At 52.2% G+C, this 15,758-nt stretch overlaps 1 protein-coding gene across 2 annotated transcripts in view; it reads left to right on the top strand.

Moving 5' to 3' along the window:
- Positions 1-15,758, top strand: part of Cpne5 (copine 5) — an 83,437-nt gene that overhangs the window by 43,138 nt on the left and 24,541 nt on the right. For both annotated transcript variants that reach the window (XM_021221212.2, XM_021221214.2), the window contains 2 exons: positions 8,574-8,677; positions 13,283-13,387. In XM_021221212.2, the coding sequence (XP_021076871.1) occupies positions 8,574-8,677; positions 13,283-13,387 (209 nt within the window). The remainder of the gene's footprint in view (positions 1-8,573; positions 8,678-13,282; positions 13,388-15,758) is intronic.

The raw sequence follows: 15,758 nt of genomic DNA, 5'->3' as shown, positions 1-15,758 counted from the left end.
GGTTGTGAGCCACCATGTGGTTGCTGGGATTTGAACTCCGGACCTTCGGAAGAGCAGTCAGGTGCTCTTACCCACTGAGCCATCTCACCAGCCCTTTATTTATTTATTTTTATCTTAAGCGCATTGGTGCTTTGACTGCATTAGTATCCATGTGAGAGTGTCAGATCTTGGAGTTACAGTTGTAAGCCACCATGTGGTTGCTGGGAATTGAACTCAGGTCCTCTGGAAGAGCAGTCAGTGCTCTTCAGCACTGAGCCATCTCTCCAGCCCCCATATATTTTTTTATTTGATTGTTTTTCATGTGTCTATTCATTTATTTTGTGTGTGTGTGTTTGTGTGTGTGTGTGCGCGCGCGCGCTTGCGCATGTGTACATATCACACAGCAAGCCCGGGGGATCTGTTCTCTCCTTCCACCATGAGGAGGCTGAGGACCAAACTCAGCTTGTCAGCCTCGGCAGCTGGCACTCAGTGGGGAACACAGGGTCATCACAGCAGCCTGTGGTCACTGTGGATGTTTTTGCGTATTGCTTGGTTTTTGAGGCACTGTCTCATTCTACCGTCTACCCAGGTCTAGAGCTCCTCTCGGTCCCTTATTGCTCTGCAGTTCCCAGCACTCCTCCTCCTGGGATCACGTGCATGCGTGGCTCCACCCAGCTCACGGCCTATTGTAATGGTTCCTCTTTCCTCTCAAGCAATGGATTTAGGTCAGCTTCCCAGATGTGCAGTCACAGTGAGTGGGAGGGAGAGTGGACAGCCGAGGGTTTTCTACCTCCAAAGGATTGAATCAACAGACTCGCAGCTGATTGGATTATTTGGGATATTGGCCAAAACCACAAAAAATGGCGAGGCAGCTTGACCCTTGACCCCAAGGCCCAGCCACAGTCAGTGCAGCATCAAAGGCTCCATCTCCCATGCTGCTGTGACCACCACCTGGATCTGAATGGCTGTCAGCACAAAGCCTGTCAGGCCCCCCCCCACCCCTTTTCTCTATAGCAGCACCCCCCTCCTTGCTGGGGTGTAGTTTCAGAGTCCTAGATAGAGTGTGTGTGTGTGTGTGTGTGTGCATGTGGAGACCAAAAGATAACCTTGCTTGTCATTTTTTAGGTGCTGTGCATCTTGGGTTTTCAGACAGGCTCTCTCACTGGCCTGAAGCTCACCATCAGGCTAGGCTGGCTGGCTGGTGAGCCCCAGGGGTCCCCCTATCTCTGCTTGTCCAGTGCTGGAGATTGCAAACTTGAACCACCATGCCCAACAATCTACCGTGGGTGCTGGGATGTGAATTCAGGATTTCATGCCTGTGTAGCAAATGCTTTACTGATTGAGCCATCTCTCTAGCATCCTGATTCTAGCTCAACCCCCACATGCTCACGTACACAATCTAGATTCAGGGACACACACATACACCATGCAATTTTGGGATGGGGGGTTGGTTTCAAGACAGGGTTTCTCTATGTAACCCTGGCTGTCCTGGACTCAATTTGTAGACCAGACTGGCCTCAAACTCAAAGAGATCCACCTGTCCACTTTCCACGACACCAGGCATCCCATGTTGGGCCTTTTTTTCTGACCAAAAAGAACAATGTGCTAATTCTGGGAAATTTGGAAAATCCAACAGACCAAAAGCCACCATGGTACTGTTATCCATTTTAAAATGTCTTTCAGTGTTGACTTGTAGGCTGATTGAGAATTCAAACCCCTGAATCAAAAACTGAGCATGGTGGTGCACGCCTTTAATCCCAGCACTTGGAGACAGGCAGATCTCTGTGAATCTACAGAGTTCGTTCCAAGACAGCCAGGGCTATAGAGAGAGACCCCATGAAGTGTGTGACTCTAGGTAAGATACTGTGTGACTTTCTGTGGTTTGGTTGCTTCACGTGTAAAAATGGCTTCAACATTTTTGTGTGTTGTTTATCACAAATTCATGTCATACTGATTTTTAAAAAACATTTATTTATTTTATGTATGTGAGGACACTGTAGCTGTACAGATGGTTGTGAGCCTTCATGTGGTTGTTGGGAATTGAATTTTAGGACCTCTGTTCGCTCTGGTTGGCCCCATTCGCTCCGGCTCAGAGATTTATTTATCATTATACATAAGTACACACCAGAAGAGGACATCAGATCTCATTATGGGTGGTTGTGAGCCACATTCTGGTTGCTGGGATTTGAACTCAGGACCTTCGGAAGAGCAGTCAGTGCTCTTAACCACTGAGTCATCTCACTAGCCCTGATTTTTTCTTTTTAAGTGACATTAAAACATTTGATTATGCCGGGCAGTGGTGACACATGCCTTTAATCCCAGCACTTGGGAGGCAGAGGCAGGCGGATTTCTGAGTTTGAGGCCAGCCTGGGCTACAGAGTGAGTTCCAGGATAGCCAGGGCTACACAGAGAAACCCTGTCTCGAAAAACAAAAACAAACAAACAAACAAACCCCATTTGATTACCTGGCTGAAGAGATAGATGGTTTGGTGGTTAAGAGCGCTGACTGCTCTTCCAAAGGTCCTGAGTTCAATTCCCAGCACCCACTTTGTGGTTCACAACCATCTGTAATGTGATCTGATGCCCTCTTCTGGTGTGTCTGAAGACAGCTACAGTGTACTCACATAAAATAAATTAATTAATCTAAAACAACAACAAAATGCTTTTGACTACTGAGCCTTAGGGGGGCCTTCAAGTTTCACATTTTCCTCCTTATTCAGGGCAGAACAGTAGATACCATTCCTGCTGACCTCTGGGTCTGACCTCTGACCTCTGGCCTCCTCAGCCTTCTTCCTGGGGTGGGAAGGCTGAGGTGCCTGAGGAAGCCCTGGCCCTGCTGCAGAGAAAGGCTGCCTGCTGAATCCCGGAGGCAGCACAATTAGCATTCGGGGATATGCAAATTGAAGCAATCCTGCTGTTTTAGAGAAACTTAATATGTTTTTTAAAAAAAGATAGGGTGAAAGGCAGAAATTGCAGGAAATTATATATTTCAGCAGCGGGTTTTATCTTCCCTGCTACTGATTCCCACGGCGCACAGGCTATGACAGCATCTCTGAGGCTCCAACCGAGAGCCCCACCTTAGCATCAAACCCTCAATCTGGACCACCAAGGGAACTCTGGGATTCAGGCCTCTTCTAAGATTCACATGGTGTGACCCATCTGCTAACCACATTGGTGGGGACCTAGAGACATCACACACACACACACACACACACACACACACACACACACACNACACACACACACACACACACACACACACACACACACACACGCACGTGCGCGCACGTGCGCGTTCACAGGCTGGAATGCAGGTCAGGGATGGGGCTCACCTAGCAGGTGCCAGGCCCTCAATTCCACCCTCATTCCAGGCTGGGACCTTGGCTTTCTGCCCCCACCCCCCACCCCCCAGGACTTTCCCACTGGGCATCACCAGGGACATAGCTCTGCTGATAAGCTGGAAACCTCTCTGAAGGTCTGTCTTGTCTTCCAGCAGTCCTGCATGGTACAGCAGTCACAGTGTGCTCTAGGGAACCATCTCTGGGTCATGAGTGTGTGTGTGTGTGTGTGTGTGTGTGTGTGTGTGTGTGTGTGTGTGTTGGGGCTGGGATGGAAATGAGTCTGATGCAAGCTCACTTATCTACCACAGACAGGAAACGGGCTGTCACTCCCTGGCCGAGCTTCCCACCTAGCTGGAGTTCAGAGCCTTTTTTTTTTTTTCCATTTTAGCTAGTTTGCATAGAGGCCCTTCTAAATGGATTTCACACTTCTCTGCCTCCTCCATTGGAGGCTACAGAACATAATTAAGCTTACCTTGGGGAAGCGGGGTCATTATATTTAGAATTTCAGCTACTCTTTCCTGAAGCCGTAATGTACCACCCTGGCTCATTCATAGCTGTGTGGTGTCCAGCAAGAGTGTTACCTTCTCTGTTCCTCCACTTTTTCGTGTCTTCTTTCTCTCTCTCTCTTTCTTCCTTTCTTTCCTTCCTTCTTTCTCTCTTTCTTTTTTAAAGAATTATTTATTTATTTAATATATTTGAGTACACTGTCACTATCCTCAGACACACCAGAAGAGAGCTTCAGATCCCATTACAGATGGTTGTGAGCCACCATGTGGTTGCTGGGATTTGAACTCAAGACCTCTGGAAGAGCAGCCAGTGCTCTTAACCGCTGAGCCATCTCTCCAGCCCCCTCTTGGTCTTTTCCTTACTTACTACATTTATTTACTTGTGTTGCGTGTGTGTGCGTGTGCATGTGCGTGTGCGTGTGTGCGTGTGCGTGTGTGTGGGGGGGGTATGCATATGCTCTGGCAAATGTGCAGGTCTGAGGATGGCTTGCAGGATTTGCTCCCACCATGTGGGGGTCCCTGGGTGTGAACTTAGGCTTAATGGCAGGGGCTCAGCATCAACAGGCGTGTGTGTGTGTGTGTGTGTGTGTGTGTGTACACATGTGTGCAATCCAGAGTGTGTCACAAGGTCTCACTATGAATGCCTGGCTGGCCTGGTCTGGAACTGTGGAACTGTCACTATGTAATAAACTAGGCTGGCTTTGAACTCACAGAGATCTGCCAGCCTCTACCTCCTGAGTGCTGAGCCGCTCCTTCCCCATCCCCTCCTGTATAAAATAGGCAGAACAGTGCCTACCTGTGCAGAACTGTCGACAGGATTAAAGAAAGCATAGGCCGGGCAGTGGTGGCACATGCCTTTAATCCCAGTACTTGGGAGGCAGAGGCAGGCAGATTTCTGAGTTTGAGGCCAGCCTGGTCTACAAAGTGAGTTCCAGGATAGCCAGTGCTATACACTGTCTCGATCACACCCCCCACCCCCCAAAAAAAGAATTGGATCTGTGGTTCTCAACCTGTGGGTCGTGACACACACCCCCATTGCCTATCAGATATTTACATTATGATTCATAACAGTGGCAAAACTACAGTTATAAAGTAAGAACAACTATAATTTTCTGGTTGCGGGTCACCACAGCATGAGGAACTATGTTAGGGGGCCGTAGCACTTGGAGGCTTGAGAAGCACTGAGCTGGATTCTCAGGGAGAGCAACTGCAGTCCTCGGGTTCCTACAGCAAGATGGGTTGCTGACAGGCCAGTCCCCAGAAGCTTCCAGGCCAACCAGCCTTACCTGCAGGGCAGTGAGGGACAGAGGCCCCGTCTCTGCGAGTGGGAAGCATGAATACCTTGGTTGTCCTCTGCCTTCTACAGCATGCCCAGATTCTCTCTCTCTCTCTCACATACACACACTCATGTACACACACATACACATGTACATACACTCACACACATATGCAAACAACCATGAACATGCACACACACATATACAAGTATATATTCTCACACACACACTCACACACATCCATGCACCGTACACACACACACACACACACACATAGGTACACACACATGCACACAGTCACACATATGCACACACCCATGCACGTGCATACATGCACACAGGCACACATACACATGATGCCCTCTGCCTTCCACGGCATGCCCACATTCACACACATGTGCACATACACACACACACATACACAAATGCCACACACACGACACACATATGTATACACATGCACACATGCTCTCACACATGCACATTCACACATATGCATACTCACACATGCACACACCTATACACATGTGCGCACACACGCGCGTGCGTGCGCGCACACACACACACACACCACTTAGAAAAAGTCAAGTCAGTGGGCACATTACATTCTGCTTTGTTATACCGTCACTTTCATAGACGTATGACAGTTTCATATACTTCCACCCAAAAGCAGGTGACACTCTGCAAACGGTAGACCCCGCTTTTTGTGTTCTCATGCCAGGAATAAACCCAGGACCACATGCCTGCTGGGCAAGCACTGACCACCCCGAGCATCAAGCACCCCGAGACATACTCCCATTGTATTTACTTTTGACTTAAACTTTCTGTCCCCTACCTGGTCTGGCTAGACCTGCTAAAGTTTCTTCAAAGGCACTAAAGGCCTTTGCTGCCTGGCTCTGCTGTTGGGCTGTTTCCCATGTGTGCTTGGTTTAAGGTCAGCCTGAGTTTGTCACCTGAGAGGTTCCTGTGTTCTCTCAGGTAAGAATGCCACAAAGCCCTGTAGAGCCAGGACTGAGCCTCTGATCTCCCTCTGGTCTCACAGGAGCTGTCCCCATGGCTTCCCTGGGCCGACTCTGGTCCCCTGAAGCCACTGTGGGAAGTCATCAATACCAGCCTTGCCCACTGCTTAGCCCAGACAGAGTCCCTGGAATTTCCTTATTCTGTCACCCCTGTCCTAGTGCCTTTGAGACATTTTCTGAGTGGGTCAATTAAAGCAAGCCCTGAAGTCTGGGCTGTACCTTGTGCAGCATGGGGCAGATGGGTTAACTTCCTCCCCTCCCCTCCCCTCCTCCTCCTCCTCCTCCTCTCCCTCCTCCTCCTTTTCCTCTTCCTCTTCCTCCCCTCCTCCTCCTCCTCCTCTCCCTCCTCCTTTTCCATTTCCTCCTCCTCCCCTTCTCCTCCTCCTCTCCCTCCTCCTTTTCCTCTTCCCCTTCTTCCTCCTCCTCTTCCCCCTCCTCCTCCCCTTCCATCTCTTCCTCTTCTTTCTCCTCTTCCTCTCCCTTCTCCTCCTCCTTCTCCTCCTCTGGAAAGTGGGAAAACAGGAGTTTTTCAGGTGGAGGTTGGAAAGGGGAAGGGTCCAGGTGGCACCCGATGTCTAGGGAGTGCTTGGGTAGTCCCCAATGCCCTTGTTCTGGGACAGAGACTCTGGGGCTCCCTGGAAGCTCCAGTAGTACCCTGGACCCTCCCCTCAGGTGGGTAAGGATGAGGGCCTCCTGTACCAGTGGCTGTGTGCAGCCAGTGGCCATGTGCTGCAGGCTCTTCCTTCCTAGGGCAGCCCAGATGCCACAGACACCAGATAATCTTGTGTAGCCAAGGCTAGCCCAGAGGTAGCCTAGAGTTCACCATCTTCCTGTCGCAGCCTCCAACGTGTTAGCATCACAAGCTTGTGCCACCACAGCCTGCTGAAGGCAGTCTACCATAAAGAAGCAGGGAAGCGAGTCTGGTGAGAGACAGTTTGCTGTTGGTTAGCAGGCAGCCAGGGTGCAGGTGAGGCTAGACTCTGAGGTGTTTGAATCTCTGCTTCCCTCGGCTCTAGCTGCCATCTTATACAGGTTTGCCATTTTCCAACCCCCCCCCCCCGGGCTTCCTTGCTTAGAAAAAAACAACAAAGGCAAATGGTTGTTGACTGCTGAGTGGTGGAACGGGATAGCTCTGTTTGTACTGACATCCCATGGCCCAGTGAGAAGACGCACAAGGTGGGGGAGGTGAGGGAATGGAGAGAAATGGTAGACCTCACACAGCAACTCCTGCGCTCCACGTATGCCGATCTGAGCCTTGTGTTCCCGGGAGCTCACTTTATCCTTTCAAGCTTATGAGGCAGATATTGCCATTGCCCCTGTTTTAGAGATGGGGACACTAAGCACAGAGGCGGGGAGTGAGCTGCCCTAGGTCACACAGCTGTGGAGGAATGGAGCTTTCTCAGGCAGTATCTGTACTCCTAGCTGGCGCGCATGGCATAGCCTTGTGGAGATTGTATCCGCTTCTCCGCCATCATTTGATCTCCACCGGTCATTCTCCTCCAGAAGAGAGGAAATGAAAAGGGAAGGTGCCTGAAGAGCAGGCTGAACCCGAGGGTCTTCAGGCACCGCAGAGGTTTTCAAAAGACGGACGTTGATTGGCTATGCCCAGCCAGGGTCCGGGGGAGCAGGAGCCTGAAGGGGTGGAGCGCTTAGAGGGCAGAGCCAAGAAGCGGGTGGGGGTGGCTGGTGTCCTGAGGGGTAGTGGCTGGGTCTGAGCCTGAGGAGGATGGAGTCTGAGGGGGCGGGGTCTGAGAGTCGGCGGGGGCAGGAACCCCCTCAGAGAGCCTGGCTGCCTCTTTGCAGACGTCAGGGCAGTAGGGCAGGGAGCTGACTGAGGATCAAGATTAGCTCTGCTGCTTGGTAAACCTCCCCTTGTTCCCAAGCCCCTCCCCCATGCCCTCCATCCTCCACTCTGAGCCTGACCCCCCAATTTTGATCCCTGTCCCATCCTCCTCAAAGCGTTGGGTAGGCACACTGTAGTTAGTGGAAGGGCACGCCTAGCCTCAGGTGTCCTCTGGGAACCACGAAGGACCATGAGAGCATGGAGCATCTCGGTCAGTGCCAGGCTTCGGGGTCAGCAGGCCGTGCCCAGAATGGCCGTTGGTTGCCCCATCACCATGGTGAGCACCGGAGGGATTACACACTGAACACCTCACACACTTGACCACCTGTGCTTCCCACTGTCACCCATGAACCCCACAGGCTCTGAGAGGTTACCTGTTCTCCTTGGAGTCACACAGCTCCAAAGAGGTAGAGGTAGGATTTGAACCCATGGCCGCTTCAGATCCATCTGCTTCTTCAGCAGGCAGGTCCTGTAGACCTGTGTATGCACTGCTGACTCCTGGTAACCCTGGAGGCTTGTACCAGGTGTACTTACAATGCTACTCTATCTGCCCTTGCCGGTCCCTGGAATCCTCCTGCCTCACCACCCCGTGCTTCCCTCCTTTCCAGGATGTGGCCACAATGCAGTTCTGTGCCAACAAGCTGGATAAGAAAGATTTCTTCGGGAAATCCGACCCCTTCTTGGTGTTCTACAGGAGCAATGAAGACGGAACGTGAGTCTCCCCGAGCACCCATGGGCACCTGTACCTCAGGCAGGGCTGGAAGGCCGTGGCTACCCACTGAGAACCCTGCTGTAGAGTTGATGCCCTGATAAAGCCAATGTGGAGACCTGGCATTGCCACCTGAGGCTCTCAACAATGGCAGGCGCTGTGTATGCCCTAGGGAGTATAAAACACACGGCTAGGGCAGAAAAAGCTTCATTCTGCACAACCCAGCCCCCCACCCCACCCCTCAAATCCAGAGCACCCTCAAAGGTTCCCCAATTGCACATCGGACCAGGCAGTGCTATGACTTTTTCCCACGGTCCCACACTCTACCACGCATATATTCAGAACTGCAGAGCAGAAAGGCTTTAATCTCTCTCCCTGTTAAGAGACACTCACAGGGCACACAGCACAGTGGCCGATGCGGGTCACCAACACAAGGACTGAAGACCTGAGAACCAAAGTCCCCCCCACTCACCAGCTGCCTGACCCAGGACAAGTTTACTCCCCATCTCTGGGCCTATTTTCTCATCTATGAAATGAAGCCGTTGGAGGAGGTAGTCTCCGTGGTCTCTTTAAGTAACCCGGTTCTGGGATTCTACGGAGGACGGAAGTGATGAGGTCAGAAGGGTTAATTGGAGAAACTTAGCAAGGAAGAAATGGGTCCTTAGGGGTGGAGTGAGGAGCCTTAACAGGGCCCAAGAGCCAACCTTGTGCAGAGCTAAAGCTCAGGGCACATGGGCCCCATGTGCTGAAGGGCCAGTGTGCGCATGAGTGGGGTGTGTGTGTGTGTGTGTGTGTGTGTGTGTGTGTGTGTGTTGGAAGCAGGGCATAGCAGGCAGGAGGTGTATTTCAGTGCAAAGAGAGAACTGATTTTTAAACCCGAATTACAGAACAAGAATTGAGGTGTGATCATCTGCATGACAAAGGGCTGCTTTGTCTCTCAGAGGACTCCCTGCAGGATGCTTTAAATAATTCCTGAGGACTCTAAGTGGGCTTTAGTGGGGAGAAAGGAGAAAGGCTCTCTCGGTCTGTCTGTGCACTGTCCCTTGCAGAGAGGTTGAGCCTTAGCTAGTCCTTAGGGTCCTGGCAGTGGGCTGGAGGGTTGGGGGCAGGAGAGCGGCACGGGGAGGGATGTGTGCAGTGGGCTGTGTGGGAAGGATCTCATGACTGTGACTGATAGGAGCAGGTGGGAGGGGCCTGAGCTGAACTGTGGGTGGGAGGGGGCAAGGAGGGGGCAGAGGGGCTTCATGAAGACCCATGGGAACTAGTGCTGTGGAGCTCAGAGTGCTGGGGACGCCAAAGGAACTGCTCTCATGGCTGTGGCCTTGGGAGTCATTTAGGGGGGTGAGTGTCACTCGAGTGGGTGTGACTGAGTACTGGAGAAACTGACTGGTTATATGGTGGCCAGTGCACTTCCCCACTCGAGACAGATACTGAGCTAAGGGAAGATGACCATCCAGGGAACAAGGGGACAGTGGGGTGGGCTTGGGAACACCACCAGTTAAGAGAACCAGGGGCTGTCAGCCTGGAGGCAGGAAGCTCTGGATATCCCTGAGCTCCTCAGTCTTGTCTGGCTCCACATTAGTGACGTCCCTGCCCTTCCAGAGGCCACAACCAAGCTAGCTGTCTACAGGGCCCTGGCCTGGCATTAGTAGGTACAACTGACTAATTTTAGGCAGCTGTAACCCAACAGAACCTTCTAGCATGCTAGCATGTTCCCTGCCAGAATGGTCAATGCATGGCTTCTCGTTTAGCTGTGATGAAATATCCAACAAAAGCAACCTAGGGAAGGGCTTGTTCTGGCTCCAGCTTGGAAGCATCAGGGTGGGGAGGTCAGGGCAGCAGGAGCTAGAGGCAGCTTACCACATTGCATCTGCAGTCAGGAAGAGGCAAGTGCAAGATGCTGGTGTGTGTGTGTGCGTGTGTGCGTGCGCGTGTGTGTGCGTGTGAGAGTGTATGAGTGTGTGAGCAAGTGTATGTGTATGAGAGTGAGTGTATGTGGGTGTGAGTGAGTGTGCCAGTATGTGAGCGTTGGTGTGTGTGTGTGTGTGAGAATGAGTATCTGTGCCTGTGTGTGAGTGAGCGTACATGTGCGAGTGCATGTGCACATGCGTATGTGAGCATGTGTGAGTGTGTGTGCATAAATGTTTAACTCAGAAGATAACTTTTGAGAATAGGCCCTCTCCTTTCGCCCTCTGGGCCCCAGGGATTAGCTCTGTCATTAGGTGGCACCTTTTCCCACTGAGCCATTCCTTCGGCTCTAGCCATTCTGTGTTGTTGTTGTTGTTGTTGTTGTTGTCTTGGCTTTTTGAGACAGGCTTGTTCTGTGTAGCCTTGGCTGTCCTGGAATTCACTCTGTAGAGCAGGCTGGCCTTGAACTCACAGCCTCTGCCTCCGGAGTGCTGGGATTGAAGGCGGGCACCACCACCCGACTTTTTTTTCCTTTCTTTTTTGTTTGTCTGTTTGTTTGTTCTTAGCCATTCTTTTAATATCATTTTACCATCAAAGGGAACCTCAGGGAGAGGATTGAGGGGAAGGGATGTACATCTGGCTCTGGGACTGGGGGCTCACATCTGTCTGGCAGATGGGTGACACTCTCCCACACCCATGCTCCAACTGTGCGTAAAAATGAATGTCTGCAGGGACCACTTGGCCTAGGGGGAGCCTGGCATCAGGCAAGTGCTGCAGGGGCTCTGAGAAGCCTGTGGGTCTGACAGTGGTAGGGACTGCAGAGTGTTTAAAGGAAGCCCATTGCAGCTAGCGCCTAGGCAGAAGCAGGACCACCCAGGGTCTAAGAAGACACACTGGACTGGGGGTTAGGAGACCTGCGGGGAAGGACAGAGGTCTCTGTGGGAGGGCTGAGGAGACTGGGTAAATCCACCCTTTGAGGGAGTGTTCCAGGGTAGATCCCTGAACTCCTGGAGGCTCCTTCTACAGTCTGGCTACCCCCCTCCCTCCATTCCCCCTACCCCTGTCAGCCACCTGCCCCAGTCCCAGGCATGGGGGCTGGGGAACCTTCTGCCTCAGCCCCTCCTCCAGCTCCAGGGCAAGCTACAAGGTCTCCCACGTGGATCTCACACTCCAGTGGGTGGGCGGGAAGGAGCACAGAAGAGAGACACTCAGCCCTGCTGACAAGAATGACATTTTGACTTGAAAATTACCAAAGAAGAAAGGCACAGGCTGTGTGGGCTCGGGTGGGGCCCTGGCGCTTCCTGGTGACCTTTCCAAGCTGGAATGTCACCGGAGCAGGTCCTAAGAGAGTTTTGCCCTTCTTTGAGGTAGGCTGCTCCTGAGACAGGCCAGGCATGGCTAGAGGGGTGGGCAGCACACCATACTGGGAACAGTGGAGACAGCCCATTCTACACAGCTAGCAAGGCAGGTTCTCAGATTCCAACCGGAGGGGCTCAAGGGGTCTCAGGTACCCCAAAGAGAGGGGTTTACCTCCACTGGATTAAAAGGCCAGTGTGAAAAGGTATGGGATCTCTCAGTCAGGATGCACAGTTCCTGCCTGGATCTCATTTATTTATTTTTATTTTATTTTTTGAGATGATGTCACCCAGGGTAGCCCTCGCTGGCCTGGAACTCATAGCCTGCCTCTGCCTTCCAAGTGCTGGGACCAAAGGTGTAAGCCACCATGCCTGGCAGCTCCTTTTTATTTTATTTTATTGGTTTTGTTGTTGTTGTTGGAGACAGGGTTTCTCTGTGTAGCCCAGGCTGTCCTAGACTTGATTTGTAGACCAGGCTGGCCTTGAGATCTATCTGCCCCTGTTTCCTAAGCACTGAGATCAAAGGAGAACGCCACCAGGCCCACGCCCAGCCATTTTTTGTTTTTTTCTTTTCTTTTATTGGTTGATAGCAGGGCATGGAGACAGTACTTAGATCCAGCAGGAGAGAGGAGGAGGCAGGAACTCAGAAGATTAAGTCCACCCCAAGCCTTGAGAGGCCCTAGCACCTAACCCAAGACAAGCCAGACAAAAGACGTTTGAATATCTACTAGGGCCAGCCACTGTTCTAGGCTACACCATCATCAACAATGGGAACACTTCCTGCTCCTGTGGACCTTAAATTCTACGGACAGATCGTAACGGGACAAATAAGGAGAGACACAGATCGTGTCAAGCGGTGACAAATGTGACGTGAAGAGAAAGCCAGGAAGGAGAGGGACACAGGGTGTCATGTCAGAGCCAGGGTTTGTCCGTCTGAGACTTAGCAGTTGCAGAAGCTCCTGGAGGGGATGGCTGGCCCGGAGGTAGGGAAGATGGATTAGGGAGCCAGGGAATAGAGATGGTGCTCAGGGAGGGGAGAGCAGGCACCCACCTGCACACACCCCACCCGTCTAGCCCTGAGGTTCAGCTCCCAGGTCCCCAGGGAAGGTACTACCCAGAGAGAAAGGGCTTGGTCACACAGTCACACAGGCCAGCCCCAGGACAGTGGCTGGAACTCAGGTCTCTGACATGCCCCTGCCTAGTCCTGGAATTCCTCTGCTATGCCGTCCTGCTCTAGCCTGGCTGTGGCCGTTGGGGTTGGCTCCTCCCTGTCAGAAGTCAGAAGGCTACGTGTGACATTGGCCATCTGAGTTTCAGGCACTTTTCCTCCACTTCTCTTGGCCAGGTTCACCATCTGTCACAAGACAGAAGTCATGAAGAACACCCTCAACCCGGTGTGGCAAACCTTCTCCATCCCCGTGAGGGCCCTGTGCAACGGAGACTATGACAGGTGAGCTAAGGAGTGCCCCCCCCTTCCTTTTCTGTCCAGGCAAACGGAGTCTCCCCGGCTGTTATCAGACTTTTGTGTCAATGGGGATTGGAACCTCCTGCCTCTCTATGACCTCCCATGTGTTCTGTTTTCTTTTGCACATACCACACACACACACACACACACACACACACACACACACCTGGGATCTGTAGCTCTTTACTGCTATGAGTAGGGCCGATGGCAGCAGGCAAGGGATTGGGGGAATAGAGGCAGGAGGGGTCTATTTCCAGTAACCTCACTTTGAGACAGTAGACGCTGGAGTCAAGACCCCAAGGAGGCTTCCTGCCTACCTAGTGGGCAAAAGTGAGGGGTGAGGGGTAGGGACGATGACAATATTTATGAAGTGTTGTCACATAGTATACGCAAGCTCTCTCCTCTTCCTCATCTCCCCGTGTCAGTGCCAGTGCCTGAGTTCACCCCTGACTGACTAAGGGAGCTATCAGCCTGGGCAAGCTCTGGCCTATCTGTCTCTCGACTGTCCTTCCCTGCAAAGTGAGCACAGAAACACCCACTGACCTCCCAGGGCTGCTCCAGAGAGGCCAGCCCAGTGGGAGGCTGGCTTTCCACTGACACTGGTCCAGAGTCAGCCTCTCCTCGCTCCTCTGCTGAGCCCCTGCCATCTAGCTTGGAAGTTGGCTGGGAACAAATGTGCCCACCTCACCTTGCACCCAGCTTCACGGAGCTTAAGTATCCGTGGGGGAGGCAGACATTAATCCAGTAATCACACGGAGAAACATGTCATTACCCAGTGCAGAAGGTGCCGGAGAGAGCAGGAGGGCAGGCAGGATGGGTGCCGCAAGATAAGATTGGTCTGCCCGAAGTCACCCAGCCACTGGCTGAAGAAGGAGGGGGTGTCTTCTGGCTGCTCCCACAGAAGCCCTGGGGCATCTGAACACATTCCTTGAGGCTACACTGGGACTCTGTATAGGGTTTCCAAGGGGGTATGGATAGGGGTGGTGAGCAGGTGGGTGGCATCCTGGTACCCGGCTCCCTCCAGGGTGGCTGGCTGGCTCTCCTTCTCCATGGCTGGACACAAATTGTCTGTGACATGATTGGCATCAGAATTAATCCGGGGGCTAGTGTGTCTGGCTGACTCTCACCCAGGCCTAGCGTTGTCCCCCAGAGCTCACTGAGGAGGCACAGCATCAGAGGCCACCGTCCCTCTCCTGTAGGCCCTCTGGCAGACTCAGTAAAGAGCCTGTGCCTTCCTAGGAAGTCACTGCGCTGGCTGCTTCGGGGACCCATTGAATTCTTAGACTCAAGCCTACTGCTCAGACTGTCCCCAAGCCAGTGGGGGAGGAGGACAGGCCCCATCACAGATAAGGGTCTTAGAGACACCTCCTGTCACATTAGATCTATGAAGGACTAGGAGGAGCTTCCAGTGTGGCTGTACCTCATAGCTGAGAGGCTGAGGCCCAGAGAAGGCTGGGATCCCTCATCATGCTACCAGCCGTGGTAGAGTTAGACACAGGAGTCCGACACAAGCTGGCTCTAAAATCTTTCCTGATGGCCATGACACCGTGTGACAGGGCAGCTGTGAGGTGCATCTGGAGGTGGGAGAGCTCAAAGAAGCCTTATTCAAAGCTGAGGGCTCTGGGGGCCTGAGATGAGGGCATCCTAGAGTGGTGGTTTCAAGCCTTAAAGCGTTTCAAGGTCCTTTTGAGATTAATCTCAAATGGTTCTGAGAGGAGAGGGGACAGCAAGAGGGAAGGTCCAAAAGACATTGGTGTCTGGCTGGCTGGGGGAGGCATGAGTGGGTAGTGGTCTCATTTGGCACTCAGTGCCACAGAGAGAGGCACAGAAGGGGAGTGGGGCGTGGAGAAGTGGGACTGGGGGGCAGTGGGACCCAGCTAGATTCCTCCTCCTCCTCCTCTTCCTCCTCCTCCTCCTCTTCTTCTTCCTCTTCCTCTTCCTCCTCTATTTATTTATTTAATGTCTGTGAGTACACAGTCTCTGTCTTCAGACACACCAGAAGAGGGCATCAGATCCCATTACAGACAGTTGTGAGCCACCATGTGGTTGCTGGGAATTGAACTCAGGACCTCTGGAAGAGCAATCAGTGCTCTTAAACACTGAGCCATCTCTCCAGCCCCCGGCTAGATTCTTACTGAATAGGCTTAGTGTGTGGGGTTCCCTTTTATCACAGCCTACAGGCAACCCACAGTCTGTTTGGAAAGAAACCATCCTAAGTTAGGAAAACTGTGTTTATGTTTCGAGATGAGCAAACACTATTATTCTAATATTAGGAAGAAAAGCGGCTGGAAGCTAGGCACAGCTCAAAGGGAGGAGAGACAGAGGCCATGTCAAGGAGGCCTCAAACCCAGAGCAA

This window comes from Mus pahari, chromosome 21 (assembly GCF_900095145.1).
Source record: "Mus pahari chromosome 21, PAHARI_EIJ_v1.1, whole genome shotgun sequence".
Classification (NCBI taxonomy): Eukaryota; Metazoa; Chordata; class Mammalia; order Rodentia; family Muridae; genus Mus; species Mus pahari.
The sequence above is the reverse complement of the archived record's forward strand: the minus strand, read 5'-3'. Positions and strand labels throughout refer to the sequence as shown.